The sequence below is a fragment of the Tupaia chinensis genome, unplaced genomic scaffold, assembly GCF_000334495.1.
Source record: "Tupaia chinensis unplaced genomic scaffold, TupChi_1.0 Scaffold144767_1, whole genome shotgun sequence".
Lineage (NCBI taxonomy): Eukaryota > Metazoa > Chordata > Mammalia > Scandentia > Tupaiidae > Tupaia > Tupaia belangeri.
The window spans coordinates 865125-884632 of NW_006204627.1; the positions used below are offsets into that span (position 1 = coordinate 865125).

Sequence of the window (19508 nt, forward strand, 5' to 3'; positions counted from 1 at the left end):
ATTCATTACCATAAAAAAGGGGGTAGATCAGAGGTTTTTTTTTAAGTTTATTTCTTTGTTTCTTTCCATGAAAGAGAGACAGAGACAGAGAGACAGGCACCCCCAACAAGGTCCTCCTGTCCTAATCTGCCCCCAGTCTTGGCCAGCCTGGACTGTGGGCATCTGCACATACAAGGACATGCTCAGGGAGGTCCTAGGACATGAACCCAGGACCCTTGCCATGGCATTACTGCTCCACAGCAGCCTAGTCCTGATAGAGGTTTTAAAGTTAAACACATACATCCCTTCACACAAGTGTAAGGAGAAAATACAGATGAACAGAAATCACACTTAGGATTAATAAAATAATGGTAAAAGTTAAATGAGATAAAAGACTAGAATGCACAAAGTGAATGAAACTGGAAAACTGCACAAGGGGAATGAAACTAGAAAAGCTAACAAACAAAAGATGGCAAACAATAAAAATCTTGGATGCAACTTAGAGAGCAAACCAATAACATTAGGAATAAACACATATGAAAAATGATAAATGGGTCTAGCTGCAGTGGAATGCACTAAGACGTGCTCTGCAGGCTGGGACCACATGGGAGGCCCCAGTTTAATTTCCTGTCCAACCTAAAGGCCAGGCACAGTGGTGTGCACCTGTAACACCCATGACTCAAGAGGCTGAGGCAGGAGGATCGCAAGCTGGCTTGGGCCACATAGTGACTGCCTACCCAAAAAAGAGCCAGGTAAGCAGCATGTACCTATAGTCCTAGCTGGGAGGCTGAGGTAGGAGAAGCATAACAGTCAGAAAGAAAGAAAGAGAGACAGAAAGAGGGAAAGAAAGAGAAAAAGAGGAGAGAGAGAGAGGGAAAGAAAGAATAAAAGAGGGAAAAGGGAGAGAGAAAGGAAGGGAGGGAGGAAAAGGAAAGGAAAAGAGAAAGAAAAGCAAGAAAGAAAAAGGAAAAAATATGCACACACACGTGACTAACACATATAATGATATCAAGATAAAATAATATCAAGAGAATCGACACGAACTTCTTCCTTTCCAACAGAAATAAATAAGTAGGCAAAGGGAACAATCGTGGGTGAACCCAAGACTGTCATTTTCTCTGTACTAGCCAGACTTCTGATTCTCACCAAGAAGTACTGCCTATGGGAGACACGCAACAATGAACACAATTTGGAGGACACATCATTGTGTGTAGAAATAGACATGACTGCTTCACCCAAGAGGGAGAATTAATCTGGGCCTTGGTGGGAAAAAAAAATGCAAGTAGAGGAGGAAGAACACTCCAGGGGGGTGGTGTGCATGAGTGGAGCAGGACTCAGGCAGAGGACAGATAGAAGCCTGAGCTGACCAGACTGCAAAGGAAAGTCACTATAAAGAGGATGATGAGAATTTATAAGGTATGTTCTGAGAGATTGTGGATAGCTTGGGCAGCCAGATTGATAATAACGAACTTCATTTCCTTTACTGTTATCAGTATATAAGAGAGTAAAGAAAAAAAAAAAAACGAGAGAGAGACATACCTTGTTACTTCTAAAAAACCCTTCAGCTTTCAGGGTTTTACTGGGCACACTAAGAAGACGCAAATCATTGTAGCAGCGTTCCAGCACTACCCTCATGGTCTCAGCAGATAAATGGGTGGCCTATAATGAGAACAATTTAATAAAAAAAAGCACTCTTTCAGAATAATTCTGCTTGACTGAGAAATAGGGGAAAACAGGACACTGCCGAGTTCTCAAAAGCAGCAGAGAGAAAATCTTAAGAGAAAAATAATCTAAAAGAGGTTTTTAAGAGCTTTAAAGACTCTCAGGGAAATATTAGTCATATCCATTAATCATGCTATAAATCAGAACAAAGTATCACTTCTAAATGTATACTCTAAAACTATTTTTAAAGTTTTTTTTTTTTTTTGCTAAAAATTCTGTTCCTTTCAAACTTGCCAAGTACAAGGTAATTTGATTCTAAAGAAACTAGTGACTCTGAGAGATGGCGTCAGAATAGCCACCTGTTTAACCTCCTGGGTTTCGCCAGGCATTTTGTATTCTGTAGAGTTGTAATATTTTTACTAAAACAATTCACCTTTGTGTATAATGTAAAGGTTAAATTAGTAGGTTAAATGTAAAGTTATACTGAAATTTTATGTCTTTGATTTTTGGAGTCAACTTATGAATTCCACATAAAATAACTTACTATTTTTTTTGCTATAGGGCGCGTGTGCTCACCAGAGAGACAGAAAGCGAGAAATCACCCCCAGCGGGGATGGCCACACTGCGATCCCTTCTCCTTCATTCTCCTCTTGGGATCTTGGGCACACATGCACACGCGCCCGGTGTGAGTTTAAGCCACCGGTTCGAGACTTGAACCACGGTCGACTACATGGGAGTTCAGCGACATAGCCATTATGCTAACTGCTAGTCCCAAAATAACTTACATTTTAAAATAATGATTTGTTGTTAACATAACTAATGACTCCAGTTAAGAATGTATTATTCTTGGGAACCTAGTTACACTTCAAAACACTGAATTTGTTAATGCGATATTTTGTGACTGCCTTTTTTCTTCATAAATGTATTTTTCCCCAGCACAATTACCAGCTTCTTCAGGGAGGGGACTATCATTTCTTTTGTATTCTACCTCAGTGCCAATATTAAAGATTCAACTAAATCGTTTCACATTTGGCATTTACATTTTTTCAAGGTAATACAGAAAACTATACCAACAGTATATATTTATGAGAATGTATTAATAAACTATGACTTCACAACATGATTTGTTTCCTGGCTATCAATACTCTGATGGGGACTATGACTTCACAACATGATTTGTTTCCTGGCTATCAATACTCTGATGGGGACCAGCAGTTAGCATAATGACTATGTCGCTGGACTCCCATGTAGTCGACCACGGTTCGAGTCCCAGACCCAGTGGCTTAAACTCACGCTGGGTGCATGTGCGTGCATGCCCAAGATCCTGAGAGGAGAATGGAGGAGAAGGGATTGTGGCGTGGCCATCCCCCTGGGGGGTGACTTCTCGCTTTCTATCTCTCTGTGTCTCTGTCTGGTGAGCGCATGCACCCTATAGCAAAAACCTCTTCAAAAAAAAAAAAAATACTCTGATGGAAGTGTTAGAGTCACTATTATTTCAAACATGGTTAATAATAACCACTAACTCTTATAATTTTCAACGTACTGTAAAATGTTACTTCATAATTTTCCCCATATAACACTTATTTTCTATTAACATTCAGGACAACTCTGTTAAACATACTAAAAACCCCAAATGAGATTTAAAAAAAAACAACAAAAACAAAAAAACAAAACACAACTATCAGAAGATGAGTAGTTGAAAAGTAGGCTCAACTTCCTAACTTGTAATTACAGACCAATTTCCTCTACACCAAGAGTTCTTAAACCTGGGCTTCAGGAATTCTGTTGTCTAGGTTTATTTAGGGTTCTATAGAGAACAAGACCTTTGAAAGGTTAATGATCATTTGTCTGGAGTGGACTAGTCCTTTTGCCCAAGGAAATCTGAATGCTTTGATCATCCTAATTTTCTAGTCCCAAATTTCTGAATGAGCCTCTGTTCTTTATCACAACTCACACAAAGGGGTCGTTATTTAATTTCTCTCCTTCCCTATCAAAACTGCTTCCCAGCCAACTCCTCTATTGCTATTAATGTAACACTATCTTTCTAGTTACCCAAGTTTGAAACCCCTCAGGTCAGCTGTGTTCCTGCCTTCCCCCAACATCTACCATTATGAGTCCTGCAGACTCTATTTATGTAATCACCCCACACCTCTCATCCCTGTCATACACCTTGGCCCAGATTATTTCAACAGCTTCCACATCTCCATTCCCAGCTCTCTCCAACCCCGGTGCAACACGAGTCCAGTGCCATAGACTTAGCCACTCCACAGCACAGTTTGGATCACAACACTGCTGTACTCATCAAACAACAACAAAAAACCCTACTTCCTATTGCTTATAGCAAAGAGAGCTAAAACGTTTATGTTTACTGTTTCGAGCCCTCTATGAAGTAAACTGCATTTACATTCCAGGCCTGTGTTTTACAACAGTGCAGCCAAAACAGTACAAATCATATGTGCACTTGCCGCCTACTTTCTTACCTCGACATGCCACTCGATCTGTTTCTTCCCTCTGAAGTTCTTCTTCCCTCATTATGGTTCTCTATGATACTACCTCCCTGAGGTAGGGCCTGCATCTTACTCATAACTGTCACACAGTGCCTTGCACATAGCAAACACCCCAAAGTAATCACTGACCAATCTGGAAACTTACCTTTGCAATCAGCTGTTTGAACTCTGTAACTGTCTGATTTAAGTAAGCACGAACGGTTATCGGAGCAGCTACAGATTCCGCCTTGAGATCAACCACGTGAACTTTCACCATCACTTCTGTCACGTTTGAAGACATAAAAACACAACTGGTGGTTATTTTTAAGTGTATTTCACATGAGCAATGCATTCTTCATGTGATTCTAATGACAAAGATAGTATTTGCTAATTACCAAGATACCAGACATGTTATGTCTACTACATATTAAGAATATCTCTTCAATTATTTATCACAATAGGAGCAAACACACATAAAGAAACAGAAAATGAGGCTAAACCGTTTTTCCTACATCTCTTTTAAAAATGTTAATAATAGCCTTCTTTGGGAAGTATTATTTTTAGCTATGCATTATATATTATCTATAGAAGTCAAAACATAATTCTTTTAAATATACTACCTATAGAAGTCAAAACATAATTCTTTTAAATATATGATTTATTTCCTTGTAAAACATAATACCCCCATAAAGTTTATTGAGCATAATAAAAATAGAGATCTGAAGTTACAAATACAGACCAAGACCATAATAGGAAATAAATATGAATAACTAGAGACTACAAACAAATATTTATTTCCATGATAGGGTAAGTATGAATAATTAGAGACTATAAAACAAATACTAAAGAGGACATAGGTCCCCCACTTGGTTCTGAACAACCTTTACTAAACCACTCAACTTTTTCATAATCAAAGACTTCCTCTTTTCAAAAAAATATTCTCTGTATCGCATGGAAAATTCTGCACAAAAAAATATTCCAATCTACGTATGTGTTTTTCATTTAAATCCTATTACAATTTAAGTCCATGCATCTTTTGTTTTCAGGAGATCATATTTATAACTAAACTTTCAGTCTCTTGAAAATTAAATGATCTTCAAAAACACTACATTTAATAGATAATCTGTTGAATCTCTTACATGTATTTGTATGTCAATCCTTAATTTTTTTCCTAGGCTGCCAATCTAAATCTGATGAAATATTCTGGTAAGATTTTCATTATCAATAAATAAATGAAAGTACTTTATAATCTTATAATCTACCCTCACACTAAGTTCTCTTTTCAAAAAGCGGTTTTAGGGTCAACAAGTATCGCAGAGGTTAAGGCAGCTGGATCCCACACGACAGACTGAGTGATTCAAGTCCTGGACCTGGTAGGTTGAATATCATGCCAGGGCACATGTGTGTGCCCAAAATCCTGAGAGGAGAATGGAGGACAAGGGACTGTGGCATGGCCATCCCCCTTTGGGGTGTGGTTTCTCACTACCCTCCCCTTCTCTGTCTGTCTCTACCTGACTCTTTCTGGTGAGTGCATGCACCCTGTAAAAAATGAAAAAATAAAAACTATTTTTTTTAAAAGTGGTTTTATCGGGACTAGCAGTTGGCGTAATGGCCATATTGGTGGACTCCTATGTAGTTGACCGCAGTTTGAGTCCTAGACCTGGTGACTTAAAGTCACACCAGGCACATGTGCATGTGTGTCCAAGATCCCAAGAAGAGAATGGAGGAGAAGGGGCTGCGGTGTGGCCATCCCTCCTGAGGGGTAATGTCTTGCTTTCTGTCTGTCTCTCTCTGTCTTTCTGGAAAGTGCACGTGCCCTATAGCAAAAACCTCTCAAAAAAGTGGTTTTATTTACAATTTCATCGTTGTATCTTTTCCTAACTTGCTGTAAATAACCTGCAAGGCAATTCTCCAAGGGGATTCCATAGATAGGCAGAGTCTGACTGTAGCAGGCATTGCCAAGTTTTCAGAAATAAAATTTTCTCACTTAAGTAGGATCCATGAGAGTATCACACTTAACTTATCTGGAAAAACAGGCCTTCATAAAAAATAATAAATAAATAAATAAATAAATAAACAGATAAACAGAATTTAAAAGGACAGAGAAGGTTTTCTAAGTTTGATTTTTAGGAATAAAAGTAGAGAACATGAGTTTGGATTCTGATTAACCAGTGTATAAGGGAGTTAGAGATTCAAGACACAGTAATTAAAATTTTGAAAACTTATTTAAATATTTTCATTTTCTCTAGTGTGGTACAATTTAAATATATGATTACTAGAAAATTCTGAACATGAGAAAGCCACGTAACTGTCTTTAGAGACTACTTTGGGAAAACTAGGGCCATGGAATCTTGCTTTCCAAATCAGCTTCAAACAAAGAAAATAAAATGTACTGAGTTAAGTGCAGTAGATTTAAGATAGATAAATTAAAAAGGATAGATGAAGCCAAAGTCTCTGAGACCTGCAGAAATAATAAGGATGAAGACAATTTTTAAATGTTGACATGATGGGCTTCTCAGTCTACCTCTCTAAAGAAACCCCGAAAAGCAGATTCTACTTATGGAAATTTATAAGAATACTTTTTTTTGGACCAAGGTCTGAGAGAGAGGGAAACAGAAAGAAAGATTCTCCTAAGAGATCATCTGATAACATTAGGGATTTACAATATCCAGGAAGATTCAGTATTACCTACTGGAGAAGGATCCTACTAAACACCACAAGCTACAAGTTTTGTTGCTGGCGGCATTTTTAAAATTCTGTGTATAGCTCTTTACAAGTAAGCTAGAACTTAATTCCACCATGCTTGTTGCTGACTACTTCTCAACCTGTCAACGTTATTCAATGTGTTAGCTAACATTTAAAAATTTTTTATTATATTCATTTTTATAAACAAAACATTTTCTTCTGAAATTTTTAAGCACAGTAGAACTCAAAACTGTGTAAAACTGCTTACCTCCAGGTTTGTAAGATTGGAAAACCTGATCAGGCTTTCTTGTCTCCAACAGCAAATCAAACATGTATGTTGACTTGACCCCACCTAGCAGAAGTCCCATTGGCGTATCTTCTTCTCCTTCATATGATCGTTCTAGATAATCATGAAACTCATCATATTTAACAAGGCGACAGCAATCCAGAGGTATTACTTCTTCTAAATCCATCATCTACAAGTAAACGACCCCAAGTAAAAAGAAAAAGAAATATATAAAGCATTTTGGTCTGCTGTAATAACACACCAATAGGTCTTAACAAACAATAAAATCCATGTATTTACGATCTGTACCAAAGGTATCAAAGTTATAGGCACAATTTAACTTTCAATAACCATGTTTCACCATCTTGCACATCATACAAATGATGCACTCTATATTGTACAGACTTCAAAAACTGTAGCCCATGTGAGAGAGAGAGCACTCTCAACAGGATCTCATCACGCCACGATCCCCTTCCTCCAGCCCTCCAGCGCCTCAGCATCCTGGGGGCCCAGGCACATTCCCAGTATATCTCTAAGTCGGCCCAGGGTTCCGAACTGTGGCTGGCCACATGGCTTCCAGCCTTGCAGGGAACTTGTATTATTGCTGTGCCACAGCAGTGAGACCTTAAAAGACACTTTTTATTTCTAAAAATTTAACATCCTAACCTTTCCATAGATTCAAAATCAAAGTATTGTAATCTATTGCTCTTTAATCATTCAGCTAGAAACATAAGAGGAAAATAACCAAACAACTGATTAGAATATGTATCTTTCCCCTTATTTTTTAGATTTTTGCCATAGGGCATGTGTATACACTGGAGAGATACAGAGAGAGAGAAAGAATGTGTGTGTGCACTGCAGAGATACAGAGAGAGAAAGAGGAAGACGGAAAGTGAGAAATCACACACACACACCCCCCAAAGGAGGATGGCCATGCCATAATCCCTTCTCCTCCATTCTCCTTGGTACCTCGGGCATGCGCACACACATGCCAGTGTGATTTTTTTAAGCCACCAGGTCCAGGACTCGAGCAACAATCACCCATGTGGGGGTCCAGTGCCACCATGCCAAAGGCTGACACCATAAGAACTCAATTTACTACTGTTTTTAATAGTATCCAAACAACAAAATACAATAATCGCAAACTCTGATGTTTAAATAGTTTTTGTTTTTGTTTCCAATGGATTGTAAACTCCATGAAGACAGTGACCATGTCTTGTTCTCTCTGGTATCTATGACAGCCTCAAGTTGTCTTATACACTCTGATACCTTAAAGCCCTTTTACAATAGGCATTCAATAAACATTTGCTAAATGAATGGAAAGAACAAATAAATATTTTATTTCTAATTCTGGGATCTAGAAAGTTTAACTGGCTTTCAGAGTAAGAAAGTTTAAAAGCAGGATCAGCAGATGGCATGATGGTTACGTTGCTGGACTCCCTCCCAGGTAGTTGATTACAGTTTGAGTCCTGGACCAGATGTATGGGTGTGCATGTCCAAAATCCCCAGAGGAGAACGGAAGAAAAGGGATTGTGGCATGGCCATCCCTCCTGTGCTATGATTTTTCGCTTTCTGTCTCTCTGTCACTCTTTGTCTCTCCGATGAGTGCACACACCCTCCGCCAAACAAAAAGAGAAAGTCTAAAAGCAACTAAGTATGCTCCAAACAAGAGCCATAAACTATGCTCTGTATGAGATACATGAATTTATAGGGTGTCATATTTATTGTAAGTACTTATGTACTATTAGCTATAATAAAACCTGAGGAATTTTGTTGGCAGTAGTATTATTTGAGACATCAACAACGAAATGCCAGCGGTGCAGTTAAACATACCTTATAAGCCACCTCTACTGCTTCCTTTAATGTCTTGTCCTTATGGACCTCCAATTTATTTTCCATCATTACTTGTTTCACAGGATGCAAACAGTATAATTTTATCTAGGAAATGTAAAATCATCATTGACTCAGCAGGTCAAAAGTCAAAGCTTAATTCTTTTGTAGACAGAATGCTTTACTTACAATAAAAATACTGCAGTTTCTGAAAAAATACAACTAGGATAATTTTCTCTCAAGTCTATTTCTCTCACTTAATAACTGATAGTTACTGTATCTCATGTAAAAAAATAACTTTAAGAACTGCACATTTTAAAGTAAGCATGTAGCTTAACTTATATACTCATTTTCCTACTGATATACATTGCAATTATTTCTAGTTTTCCCCTAGTGATGATGAATAACTAGGCCAAGACTTTTACAATATTTGTGATTATTTCACTCTGTAGTATTTCCATAAGAAAAATAGAGAAAAGGATAGGAATTTGCTTAAGGCTCTTGATGAATACTATGCAATAATTCAAGGTTTTAACAATTTATTCTTCTTGCAGTAGATGTGAGAATGGCCACCTCGCTGCAACCTCACTAGTACTGAGCATCATCGCCGTGAGAACTGTCATCGCTGTAAGTTACTAGGCTTTTATGCATCAAGTCAAATCAAATTTTCCCTGTGGAGTTATGAATGGTCATAGTGTTTAATGATCACAATGTCATAATTGTCTATATAATCGGCATGAGTTGGAGTTGCAGTTAAGCCAACTAAAATAGCACTTCCAATTGAAAGTAAAATGATGGAATCTAACCTTGCATGTATTGCGCTCAATTTCTCGTTGCCTCTTTTCTTGTTCTTCCAACTCCCTCTCTTTCTGCACCAAGTTCTTAATATGTTCTGGGTACTCATCCACTTCTAGAAATTCTACCAAATAATAAAAACAGGGTAAGGCAATGGCTCTGAAATTGGGTTCCTTATTCTTTCTGCTCTGCTATGCTCTCGCAGTCTATACTGCTAGCATAGCACTTGTGCAATGTTTTAATCACATGCTTCTGTCAATTTGGAAAATGAGTTTCTTCCAGATAAGAATGAAGAGGTAGTTGATAATGACAAATGGTTATGTCTCAAATTTTAAAAAGCCACATATTTATTCAAAATGAATCTGACTCCAGGAAAACTGAGTATATAGACTAAGATTTTAAAATGAAAAAGTACCTTTGAAATAAAATAATTTCTGATTTCAAATTGTGTCATCACCTTCAAATTGTGTGACCTTAAAAAAACTTGTGTAGGCCAGCAGGGTGGGTGGAGCCTAAAGCAGCTGGATCCCATGTGGCAGACTTCACAGTTTGAGTCCAGGCACGTGTGCGTGTGTGCCCAAAATCTCAAGAGGAGAATGGAGGGAAGGAACTGCAGTGGCCATCCCCTCTGGGGGGGTGAGTTCTAGCTTTCCCTCTCTCTTTCTCCAACGAGCACACACGCCCTAAAGCAAAGCTAAAAAGGCATTTTTTTTTTTTTTAAATTGTGTGACCTTGGGCAAGTTTACTTCTCCAGACCAAGGCTTCTTTAGCTTACTAATACCACCTTCTTGAGAGTTATTATTTGGTATATAATAAAACTTTATAACTGCTGCTGTTGTTGCTATTGCATGCACTATTTATTTATTATTTTTGAATACTATTATCTTTTCTTTGTTCTGGAAGTCCTTTAGCTGCGTTTTAACCAAAGAAGGCAGAATCACGAAACTGATAAACTTCATCAGTTACATTTCTCCCTCTATGTACTGTCAAGACTTACTTGAATAAAGGATGTAACTTCTATTTCTGAGGTTTTTTACACAACCAGATAAAGAAAAATGTATTTGCAGAAAATGGTTACCACACACGAATAATTTTTTGCAGAAGTTTTTATTAGCAATTACAACTTTTTATGTAAATCCAAGTATTAAAAACAACAATTTTTTAGGACCAGCAGTTGGCGTAATGGTTATGTTGCTGGACTCCCATGTAGTCGACTGTGGTTCGAGTACCAAAACCGGCGGCTTAAACTCATGCTGGGTGCATGTGCGTGCGTGCCCAAGATCCCAAGAGGTGAATGGAGGAGAAGGGATTGCAGCAAAGCCATCACCCTGGGGGGTGATTTCTTGCTTTTTGTCTCTGTCTCTCTGTTGTTCTGGCAAGAACACGTGCCCTAATAGCAAAAAAAAAAACTAAAAAAAAAAAGACTATTTTTATTATATTGTGTTTAATTACGATTATTATGACATTATGATGCTGTTTAATAAAAGCCCATGGTTATTTGGCATTAAGCAGAGAGAACAATTTCAATCAAAAACATGCTTCTATGGAAAGTAAAACCCAGTTTCCAGAAATGAGCTCTAATTTTAAAATGCTCCACAGCCTATCATTCAGCGCCCTCTGGTGCCTCACACAAAAAACTAGAGCAAATAAGGAAGTCTGAGCTACTGACTCAAGGCTGGTTCTACACGGGACACATGAATTACAATCCCGACTCAGCCTCCAGAAAGCTGCGCCCTGAGACAAGTTACTCTTCAGAGTCCGGTTCCTACATACACATACAGTAAGAATGATTATTGCTTTTCAATCTCTGCTTTAATGGGACTCCTTATTTCATTTATTTTTTTCATTAATTTCACAGTAAATTACTGAACAGCTACTATATGACAGATTCTGGAATCTATCTTTGGTGAAAAGATGATTAAATCCTAAGCTTGTACCAGCTGAACTCACAATCTAATGAAGGTTCACAAAAACCTGAATAAAAATATAATGCTTAAAATAGATTTACTGATAGCATGAGAGTTTATAAGGGAAATATACAGAAATCAAAGACAGTGGTTATTCTTTTTTAAATTAAAGAAGAATATGAACTAACACATTATCTGTGTCTGTATCAGTAAGCACACACACACACATGCGCACCAGCATCCCTCCCTATTTGCACTACTGTCACAGTCAGAATCAGAGTTAGCAAGCAGAAACAAGAATTGCAATTCTTTAATGCAATAATTATGGAAAAACAAAAAAGACAAATATACATGCTTTGTATATAGGAATGTTTCTAGGATTAATAAAATGAAGACACAATAAATGATGTATGCTATATTTATAACACTTAACTTGCTTTTTAGTCAATTAAGCAAAAATACTTAACTCCAATTCCTAAAAATGTTTCAGGAGTGTTACAGAAGTTCAGGTCATCTAGGATCCCCATTCAAAGCATTTAGATACTAAAAACCCCAAAAGCTTGAAATTGAAAAAAGCAGTAATAGCTAAATTTGAGCTTTCACTATATATCAGGTAGGATGACAAATGTTTACAATGTTATCTTATTTAATTTTCTTAACAACCCTATAAAATATCATTATTCCCACTTCACAGATGTGGAAAGACAGACTGAAGGGTTAAATACCTTGTTCTAGGACATTTAGCTGCAGAGTTAGGACTGCTACACAGGGCTGGGTTTATCATTATTGCATCAAACTGCACATAATGCAATCTCATAGCAAATATTTAATAGAGAGTAAGTTTTGTTTCCCTCTTACTGTATTAAAAAAAATTCAACAACTTTTTCTAAGTGTTTTTACCACTTGATAATATATAACTCATAACAGCCTTTATAATTAATTATTCTAGGCATAAACCAAACTTAATTGTCCTATCATATAAAAATGGTAATCTGGATTTGTAAAACTTGCAAAGTTAATTAATTTAAGATACAGATTAAAATCAAATAACCCTAAGTTAGTAACATACTTGCATTTCTTGCTGGATCCTTCAGCCTATATATCAGCATATATGCATTTGTGGAGCTAGTAGAAATATAAAAAAGATTAATAGGACACAAAATAGATTGTAAAGATTCCATTTCTTAGCATCAAATATTTATTTAAAATTGTGAGTTTTTCCCCCAAATAATTACAAAATCATGCCACTGTTCACAGACACATTCAAATTTAAAATATTCCAGATAAAAAAGACTGCTTTCAATGACGTATGTAAGAGAAAACTACACATATCCTATTGGTAAACATAATTCAACAGAGCTGTGAACCAGAATGATGATGGGAGTGAAGTTATAGTTAGCAAGTATCTTCAAGAAAGGGCCAGTTAGTAAAAATTTGGGGCTCTGCAGGCCATATGGTCTGTGTTGTTGCAACTACTCAACTATAATTTGTAGTATGACAGCATCAAGACACAATACATAAACAAATGACTGTGTTGGTATTCCAGAACAAATTTCTAAAATCTGGAGGCAGGCTGGATTTGGCTTATGAATTATAATTTGCTAACCCTGGGTTAAATCTTTGATGACAGAACCCGGAGAAGCTAATAATTAATTCTAACTTATAAACACTAAAAATTAAGAAATCACTTACCTTGCAAAAGCACTGGAATAATATCCTCTGCTTCCTGAGGATCCACCATGTGTTTTCTTAATGTCCTCTTGTGTTATCTAAGAAGTCATTGCATTATTTTCTTTTTTTGAACATTAATGTCAGCATGTAACCCGATCTTTTCTTTTTCTTTCTGGAGAGATTTTTGCTATAGGGTGTGTGCGCTCACCAGAAAGACAGAGAAAGACAGAAAGCGAGAAATCACCCCCAAGGGAGGATGGCCACGCTGCAATCCCTTCTCCTCCATTCTCCTCTTGGGATCATGGGCAAGCACGCATATGCGCCCGGTGTGAGTTTAAGCTACTGGGTCCAGGAATTGAGTCCAGCAACATTATGCTAACTGCTATCCCGTAACCCCATCTTTTAACCTCAAAGTTAAATGCTACATAAGATCTTCAGGATAGATACCTTCACAAAGCAGAGGCTGCTTACCAGCCAGCCAATTCCAGTGTGCCTAATGACTAATAGAAGCACAAGTAGCATATATATATAGGAAGGTTCAGGACAGAGGAAAATTGGCAGTCTACCTCTGAAAACATTTAACAAGTCCCAAACAAACACAACAAAACAAAAAAAATAATAAATAAAAGCAGGATGATAGCGAAAGTGAAAGACTGATTTGATAGGGGTCTTAGGATACATCACTAGACAAACTCTATTTTTAATACCCTACTGGTGCCCAGAAACACCCCTACCTCATCTTTCAAAATGACAGTCTTAAAAGATACCTCCTTACCCTGCTGACATGTTGATCATTGAAGCTGTACCACTGCTCATCACTGAATGACTTGATGCAAGCATAGTAATGACCACCAGCAGCACTTCCCGAATGAACCATAACAGAGAAGAGCTCATAGATTAAGGAATTCTATGGAGAAAAAGACACAAAATGACATGATAACTGTCTTTTCCATTACAGGTCAACTTTCCTGTAATGCGAAATTAGAGTGACAAGACACCAAAAAATTTTATATATCAGAAATTTCATTCAGAGTATTCCTTCACATTTTAATCATACTGTAACCTGGTGCTAGATATATTTACAAATATAAATGTTATTTATTTAAAAATTAAGTGACAGCCTAAAATTCCCCAAGAAAGCATAACAATCTTAAATGTATATGCACCTAAAAACAGAGTGACAAAATATATGCAGCAAAAATAGAGCTGAAAGTAGAATCAGACAAAACTACTAACGGAGCTGGAGACGTCAATATCCATCTGTCAGTAATTGATAGATCAAGCATGCAGAAAATCTGCAAGGACACAGAAGACCTGAACTATCACTATCCATCAACTACATCTAATTGATATGTATAGAGTCCTCCATCCAACAACAGCAGAATATATATTCTTCTCAAGCTCACCTAGAATAGTAACCAAGATAAACCATATTATGGACCATAAAACATACCTTACCAAATTCTAAAAAAATCAAATCATACAAAGTATGTTCTGGGACCAAAATGAAATGAAAATTTAACTAAAAATGAGTAACAGAAAGGTAGCTAGAAAAAATCCCCAAATAGTTAGAAATTGAAATTAAACATATGTTCTAAATATCCCATAGGTTAAATAAGAAATCTCAAGGCCAGCAAGTGTCATGGCCATTAAGAGTGCTGGATCCACATGGCCGACCGTGGTTCAAGTAGTGGTCCTAGCGGCTTGCTTTCTCCCTCTCTCTCCCTCGTTCTCTAACTCTATCCTTCTCTGGTCAAATAGATAAGTAAATAAATGGATAAATAAAGTTAAATAAAATAATTCTTAAAAAAAAGAAGAAATCTCAAGGGAAATACCAATTCAAAACTGCTTTTCTTGAAATTACCAGCTGAACTTGCTACCGAAAGTGGTTAGATTATTTAAGAAATTGTGTGATCAATAAAATGTGGGGGGGAAAAGGAATGGAAGACAACTGTAGACACCAGAGACAGTGTGAGAAGAAGGTAAGAAAGGAAGAGGGTCAGACATAGGGGTAAATATAATACACACACACACACACACACACACACACACACACACATATATATGTGAAACTTGAAATGGAAAATTATTGAAGATAACATACAATCATAAAGCTACTATGCAGTATTTTCTGGATGGGAAATCACATTTTGTATGCTGTGACGATGATTAGGGGATGAATGTAAATTAACTAAAAAAAAAGTTTCAGGAGGAAAATACCCACAAAAACTGTTTTTCTTGAAATTAAAAAAAAATGCGTATTTGATGACTGCAGTAAGCTATATAGCCCCAGCTAGGTGCTACTTTATAGTATGTTCATTCTACTCACTGAGGTTTATGCCTAAAGTCAGACTTGTATTCATGGATATGTATATATCAGTTGCGCTTGCTATTGGAAATATTTAGGTTAATTAAGTTCATTAGCGAATCAATAAAATGGGGGGAAATGGCATAGAAAGCAACCATGGATAGCAGAGACAGTGTGGGAGGAGGGTGGGACACGGCAGAGGGTGAGAGAGAGGGAATCAAGGATGACATAAAAAAGCAAAATATACAGGAAACGAGAAATGGAAAATTATTTGTTGATGTGCTTGATTGAATTTTACCAAACATTTAAGGAAGAAATAATACCGTTTTTCACAATCTCTTTCAACAAGAGAAGCAGAGGAAACACTCCCTAACTCATTGTACAAGCCAGCATTACCAAAACCAGATAAAGATATTAAAAAAAAGAAAAACTACAGACCAATACCTCATAAACATAGATGCAAAAATCCCCTTCAGATCGAACCTAACATGTGTAAGAATTATACACCATGACAAAGTAAGATTTATTCCAGGCATGCAAGTATGTCCAACACTATAAAATCAACCTATGCAATTCAGGCTAAAGAAGAACAATTGCATGATCATTTAATTGACACAGAAAAAGCATTTCACAAAATCTAATACCCATTCATGATAAAAACTCTTAACCAACTAGGGACAGAGGCATGAACCTCCTCAACCTAAGAGCATACACACACACACACACACACACACACACACACACACAAAACAAACCCAAAGCCAACATCACGGTTCATGGTAAGAGACTGAAAGTGTTCCTCCTAAGACTGAAACAAGTGAAAGATACTCTCTCACCACTCATACTCAACACTGTACTGGAAGTGCTACCTAGTGTATGAAGAGAAGAAAGAAAAAGTCAGACAGATTAAAAAGAAGGAAATTAAACTGTCTTTATCCACAGACGACACAATTAACTATGTATGTAGAAAAATAGGCAAAGGGGCTGGAAGTGGCTCTTGAGTCATGGTATGCCAGCTCTTGCTACTAAGTTACACTGTACCCTCTACATTACTCATTACTTAGCAATTACCTTCCACCTGTTGTTCCTGAGTAAAACAGGTACTTTCAAAGGGCAGCAGTGGTGGTAATGAGACGAACGGCCTTGGTCGCAAAACAGACCCGTTCAAGTGGAATGTTCTTACATATTGCCTTACATTCTTCTACATTTAGGCCCAGCCACAGTGGTGCAGTGGTAAAGCAAATACCCTATAAAACTAGAGGCCATATGGTCAAGTGGGGGTTCAGATCCCTGGAATGGCCTGGAAACACACTGGGCACCAGCACAGGCATCCAGAATCCTGAGGAGCTGGAGGGTTGGGGAAAAGGGATCATGGCATAAGACTCTGTTGAGGGTTTTCTCTCTCCTTTTCTCATATGCATTCTTTACCATATTTTTAAAAATTCTATATTTGGTCACATGACTCTGTAAGACTTCAGCTGGCAATCGGTCTTCACAGTAGTGATTATTCACACCATACTCAAGACATTTTATCTGTAATCCTCCCCTCAGTAAAGTAGAACATAAGAATGTAGAAAAAAGTGGTCTGATAAAACCTTAAAATCATTGACCCAAAAATAAAAAGACCCAATCCCAGAGTTTATCCAGTTTTATGGTTTTCAAATATATAAATCATGAAGCTATACCATTTTTCTAAGTGTTCTTAAGAACTATTACAGGAGAGGGGAGGAAGGCTGTTTTAGCTTTCTCTACTTCAAAAAGATAAGCTCTGTTAACTATTTCATAAGGTGTTCCATGGACAGAATTGTTTAAATCAATAGTTCTAAACCAACGCTTTTATTTTCTGTCTAAGAAAACTCAGGTGAGATAGAAGATTCATAGATCAGCTGCAACTTGAAAGGCAGAGGTGGGAATAGCCCGGGGAATGCTTGACTCGTAGGTGCACTTTGCACACCACCACACACCTGCTTACATGGCTCTAGTTCAGTCTCTCAGAAACGAGTGTTCCTATCTGTAAGCACTTTTTCCTAAAGTTTAATGATGATCATACATACATATACAGGCATAAAAACACAATAGCTTCAAGAAGTCAACTTCCCTAAATTAAGCTGCTCTTAAAGAGAATTTTTTTTTAATTTAACTTTATTTATTCATTTATTTACTTTAATTTGGAGAGAGAGAGAGAGGAAGTGAGAAAGCAAGCCTGCAGGTCTAGGACTTGAACCGCAGCCAACCATGTGGGAGCCCAGTGCCCTTAACCACCATGCCACCTGCCAGCCCTTCAAGAGAACTTTATCAGTCACACCAGCTATAAAAGAATTATATAGCAGCTCAGAGATTACTTCTTTAGAAACCACAAACTATACATATAAGGTACCTTTTCAAGTCCAGGTTTTGAAATCTTTTCAGTTCCACTATTGCTTTCAAGGCAAATTCCTTCATCAACACCATCATCATTGGAGAAATCATTGCTCATCTGATCGCTATGACAACTACCTTCATTTTCTGCTCCACTGTCAGTGCAACTTTCCGTCTGAGGAGATTTCTTAATAAAACATTAATTTTATCTTAAAATTATAAGCCAAGTAAAAGGAAAATGTAGTCAACAAAACTTCTTACCTATACACCGCTAATATTTTCATATAAGTTAACATAGTCTTATTCTATTTAAGTACATTTGTTTTCTCTTAACATTAAGTAAAATTGAACAAGCAAAAAAGGGTGGCATAAAAGCATTTCTATTATGTCTTTAAAAATGCTAATACAAATTAATGACTCAGAATTCTATTAAGCCCCATTTATGTTTATTGCTGCAAATAACAAAATTATCAATTCTTTCAGTAAAATCCATAAAAGCAGAGAACTTAAGTTCCAAAATGAGTTTCTCTGGATTTTATATCTCAAATGAATACTATCTGTTACATTTTGCTGCTTTTGTGGTTTTAAAATCACATTCACACAAATTTAACTGAAGGATTCTACTTTCTAGGAATACTCAAACAGCCCTTTTCCTTTAACATTTTATATACATGCCTAAAAAGATTTTTATCTAAATAGCTTGATAACACTCTAAGATACAGGTTCTTGATATGTGTCAGACATTGCACAGAAGTTCTTCAATCAACCAAGCAAAATATAACAAGAACAAACTTTTTGCTAAGAACTCTGTTAACATGGGGACTACATTTTAAACAATCTTGGAGCAATCTAGTGATGGTTATGGCCGCTGGATCCCATATAGATGACTGTGTGGTTTGAGTCTCTGACCTGGTGGGTTGAAAAACATCCCAGGCACATGTGCGTCCATGTCCAAAATCCCAACAAAAGAATGGAGAAGGGACTGCAGCATGACAACCCACCTTGGGGGTGCTTTCTTACTCTCCCTCTCTCTGTCTCCAGTTAAGTGCACATGCCCTATAGCAAATTTAAAATAAATAAATAAATGAAAAATTTTTTAAAAGGAAAAAAAAAATTATTCTTCAAGAAAGTTTGGTTCAAGGATAAAAAGAGGTAAAAACCAACCTTAGAACTCTATACTAAGTCCAAAGATAAACATTTCTGAAACCCCTTCGACTAAGCCAAAATACCTCTTTGTTACTAAGAATTGGACCCAGAATTTTTTTTTAAAAAGTCTGGCCAAACTTTATACCTAAGTTTTCTTCCCTTGGAAAAAGCTTCTCTTTACAGGAAATACATTAAGCATATCCATCATACTTATCTAGTACTGATGTTTACTTGAGTAGGAGTAGGAGACTTACAAAAATTATGTCTCCTTTAAATGTCTGGCAGACTTTGGGTAGATTTTCTAGTTTAAGCACAAGTGGCTGAGACATTATTTTAAACTAAACCTTTCCAAATGTTATCTGGTCATCACAGTCACCACTCAAAGAACTCCTATA

At 36.9% G+C, this 19508-nt stretch overlaps 1 protein-coding gene across 3 annotated transcripts in view; it reads right to left on the reverse strand.

Annotated features, from left to right (window-relative positions):
- Positions 1–19508, reverse strand: part of USP47 (ubiquitin specific peptidase 47) — a 92728-nt gene that overhangs the window by 19781 nt on the left and 53439 nt on the right. For all 3 annotated transcript variants that reach the window (XM_014583799.1, XM_027767842.1, XM_014583800.2), the window contains 9 exons: positions 17987–18154; positions 14077–14208; positions 13323–13399; positions 12700–12755; positions 9735–9847; positions 8932–9036; positions 7081–7288; positions 4294–4409; positions 1519–1638 (listed from right to left, as the gene is read on the reverse strand). In XM_014583799.1, the coding sequence (XP_014439285.1) occupies positions 1519–1638; positions 4294–4409; positions 7081–7288; positions 8932–9036; positions 9735–9847; positions 12700–12755; positions 13323–13399; positions 14077–14208; positions 17987–18154 (1095 nt within the window). The remainder of the gene's footprint in view (positions 1–1518; positions 1639–4293; positions 4410–7080; positions 7289–8931; positions 9037–9734; positions 9848–12699; positions 12756–13322; positions 13400–14076; positions 14209–17986; positions 18155–19508) is intronic.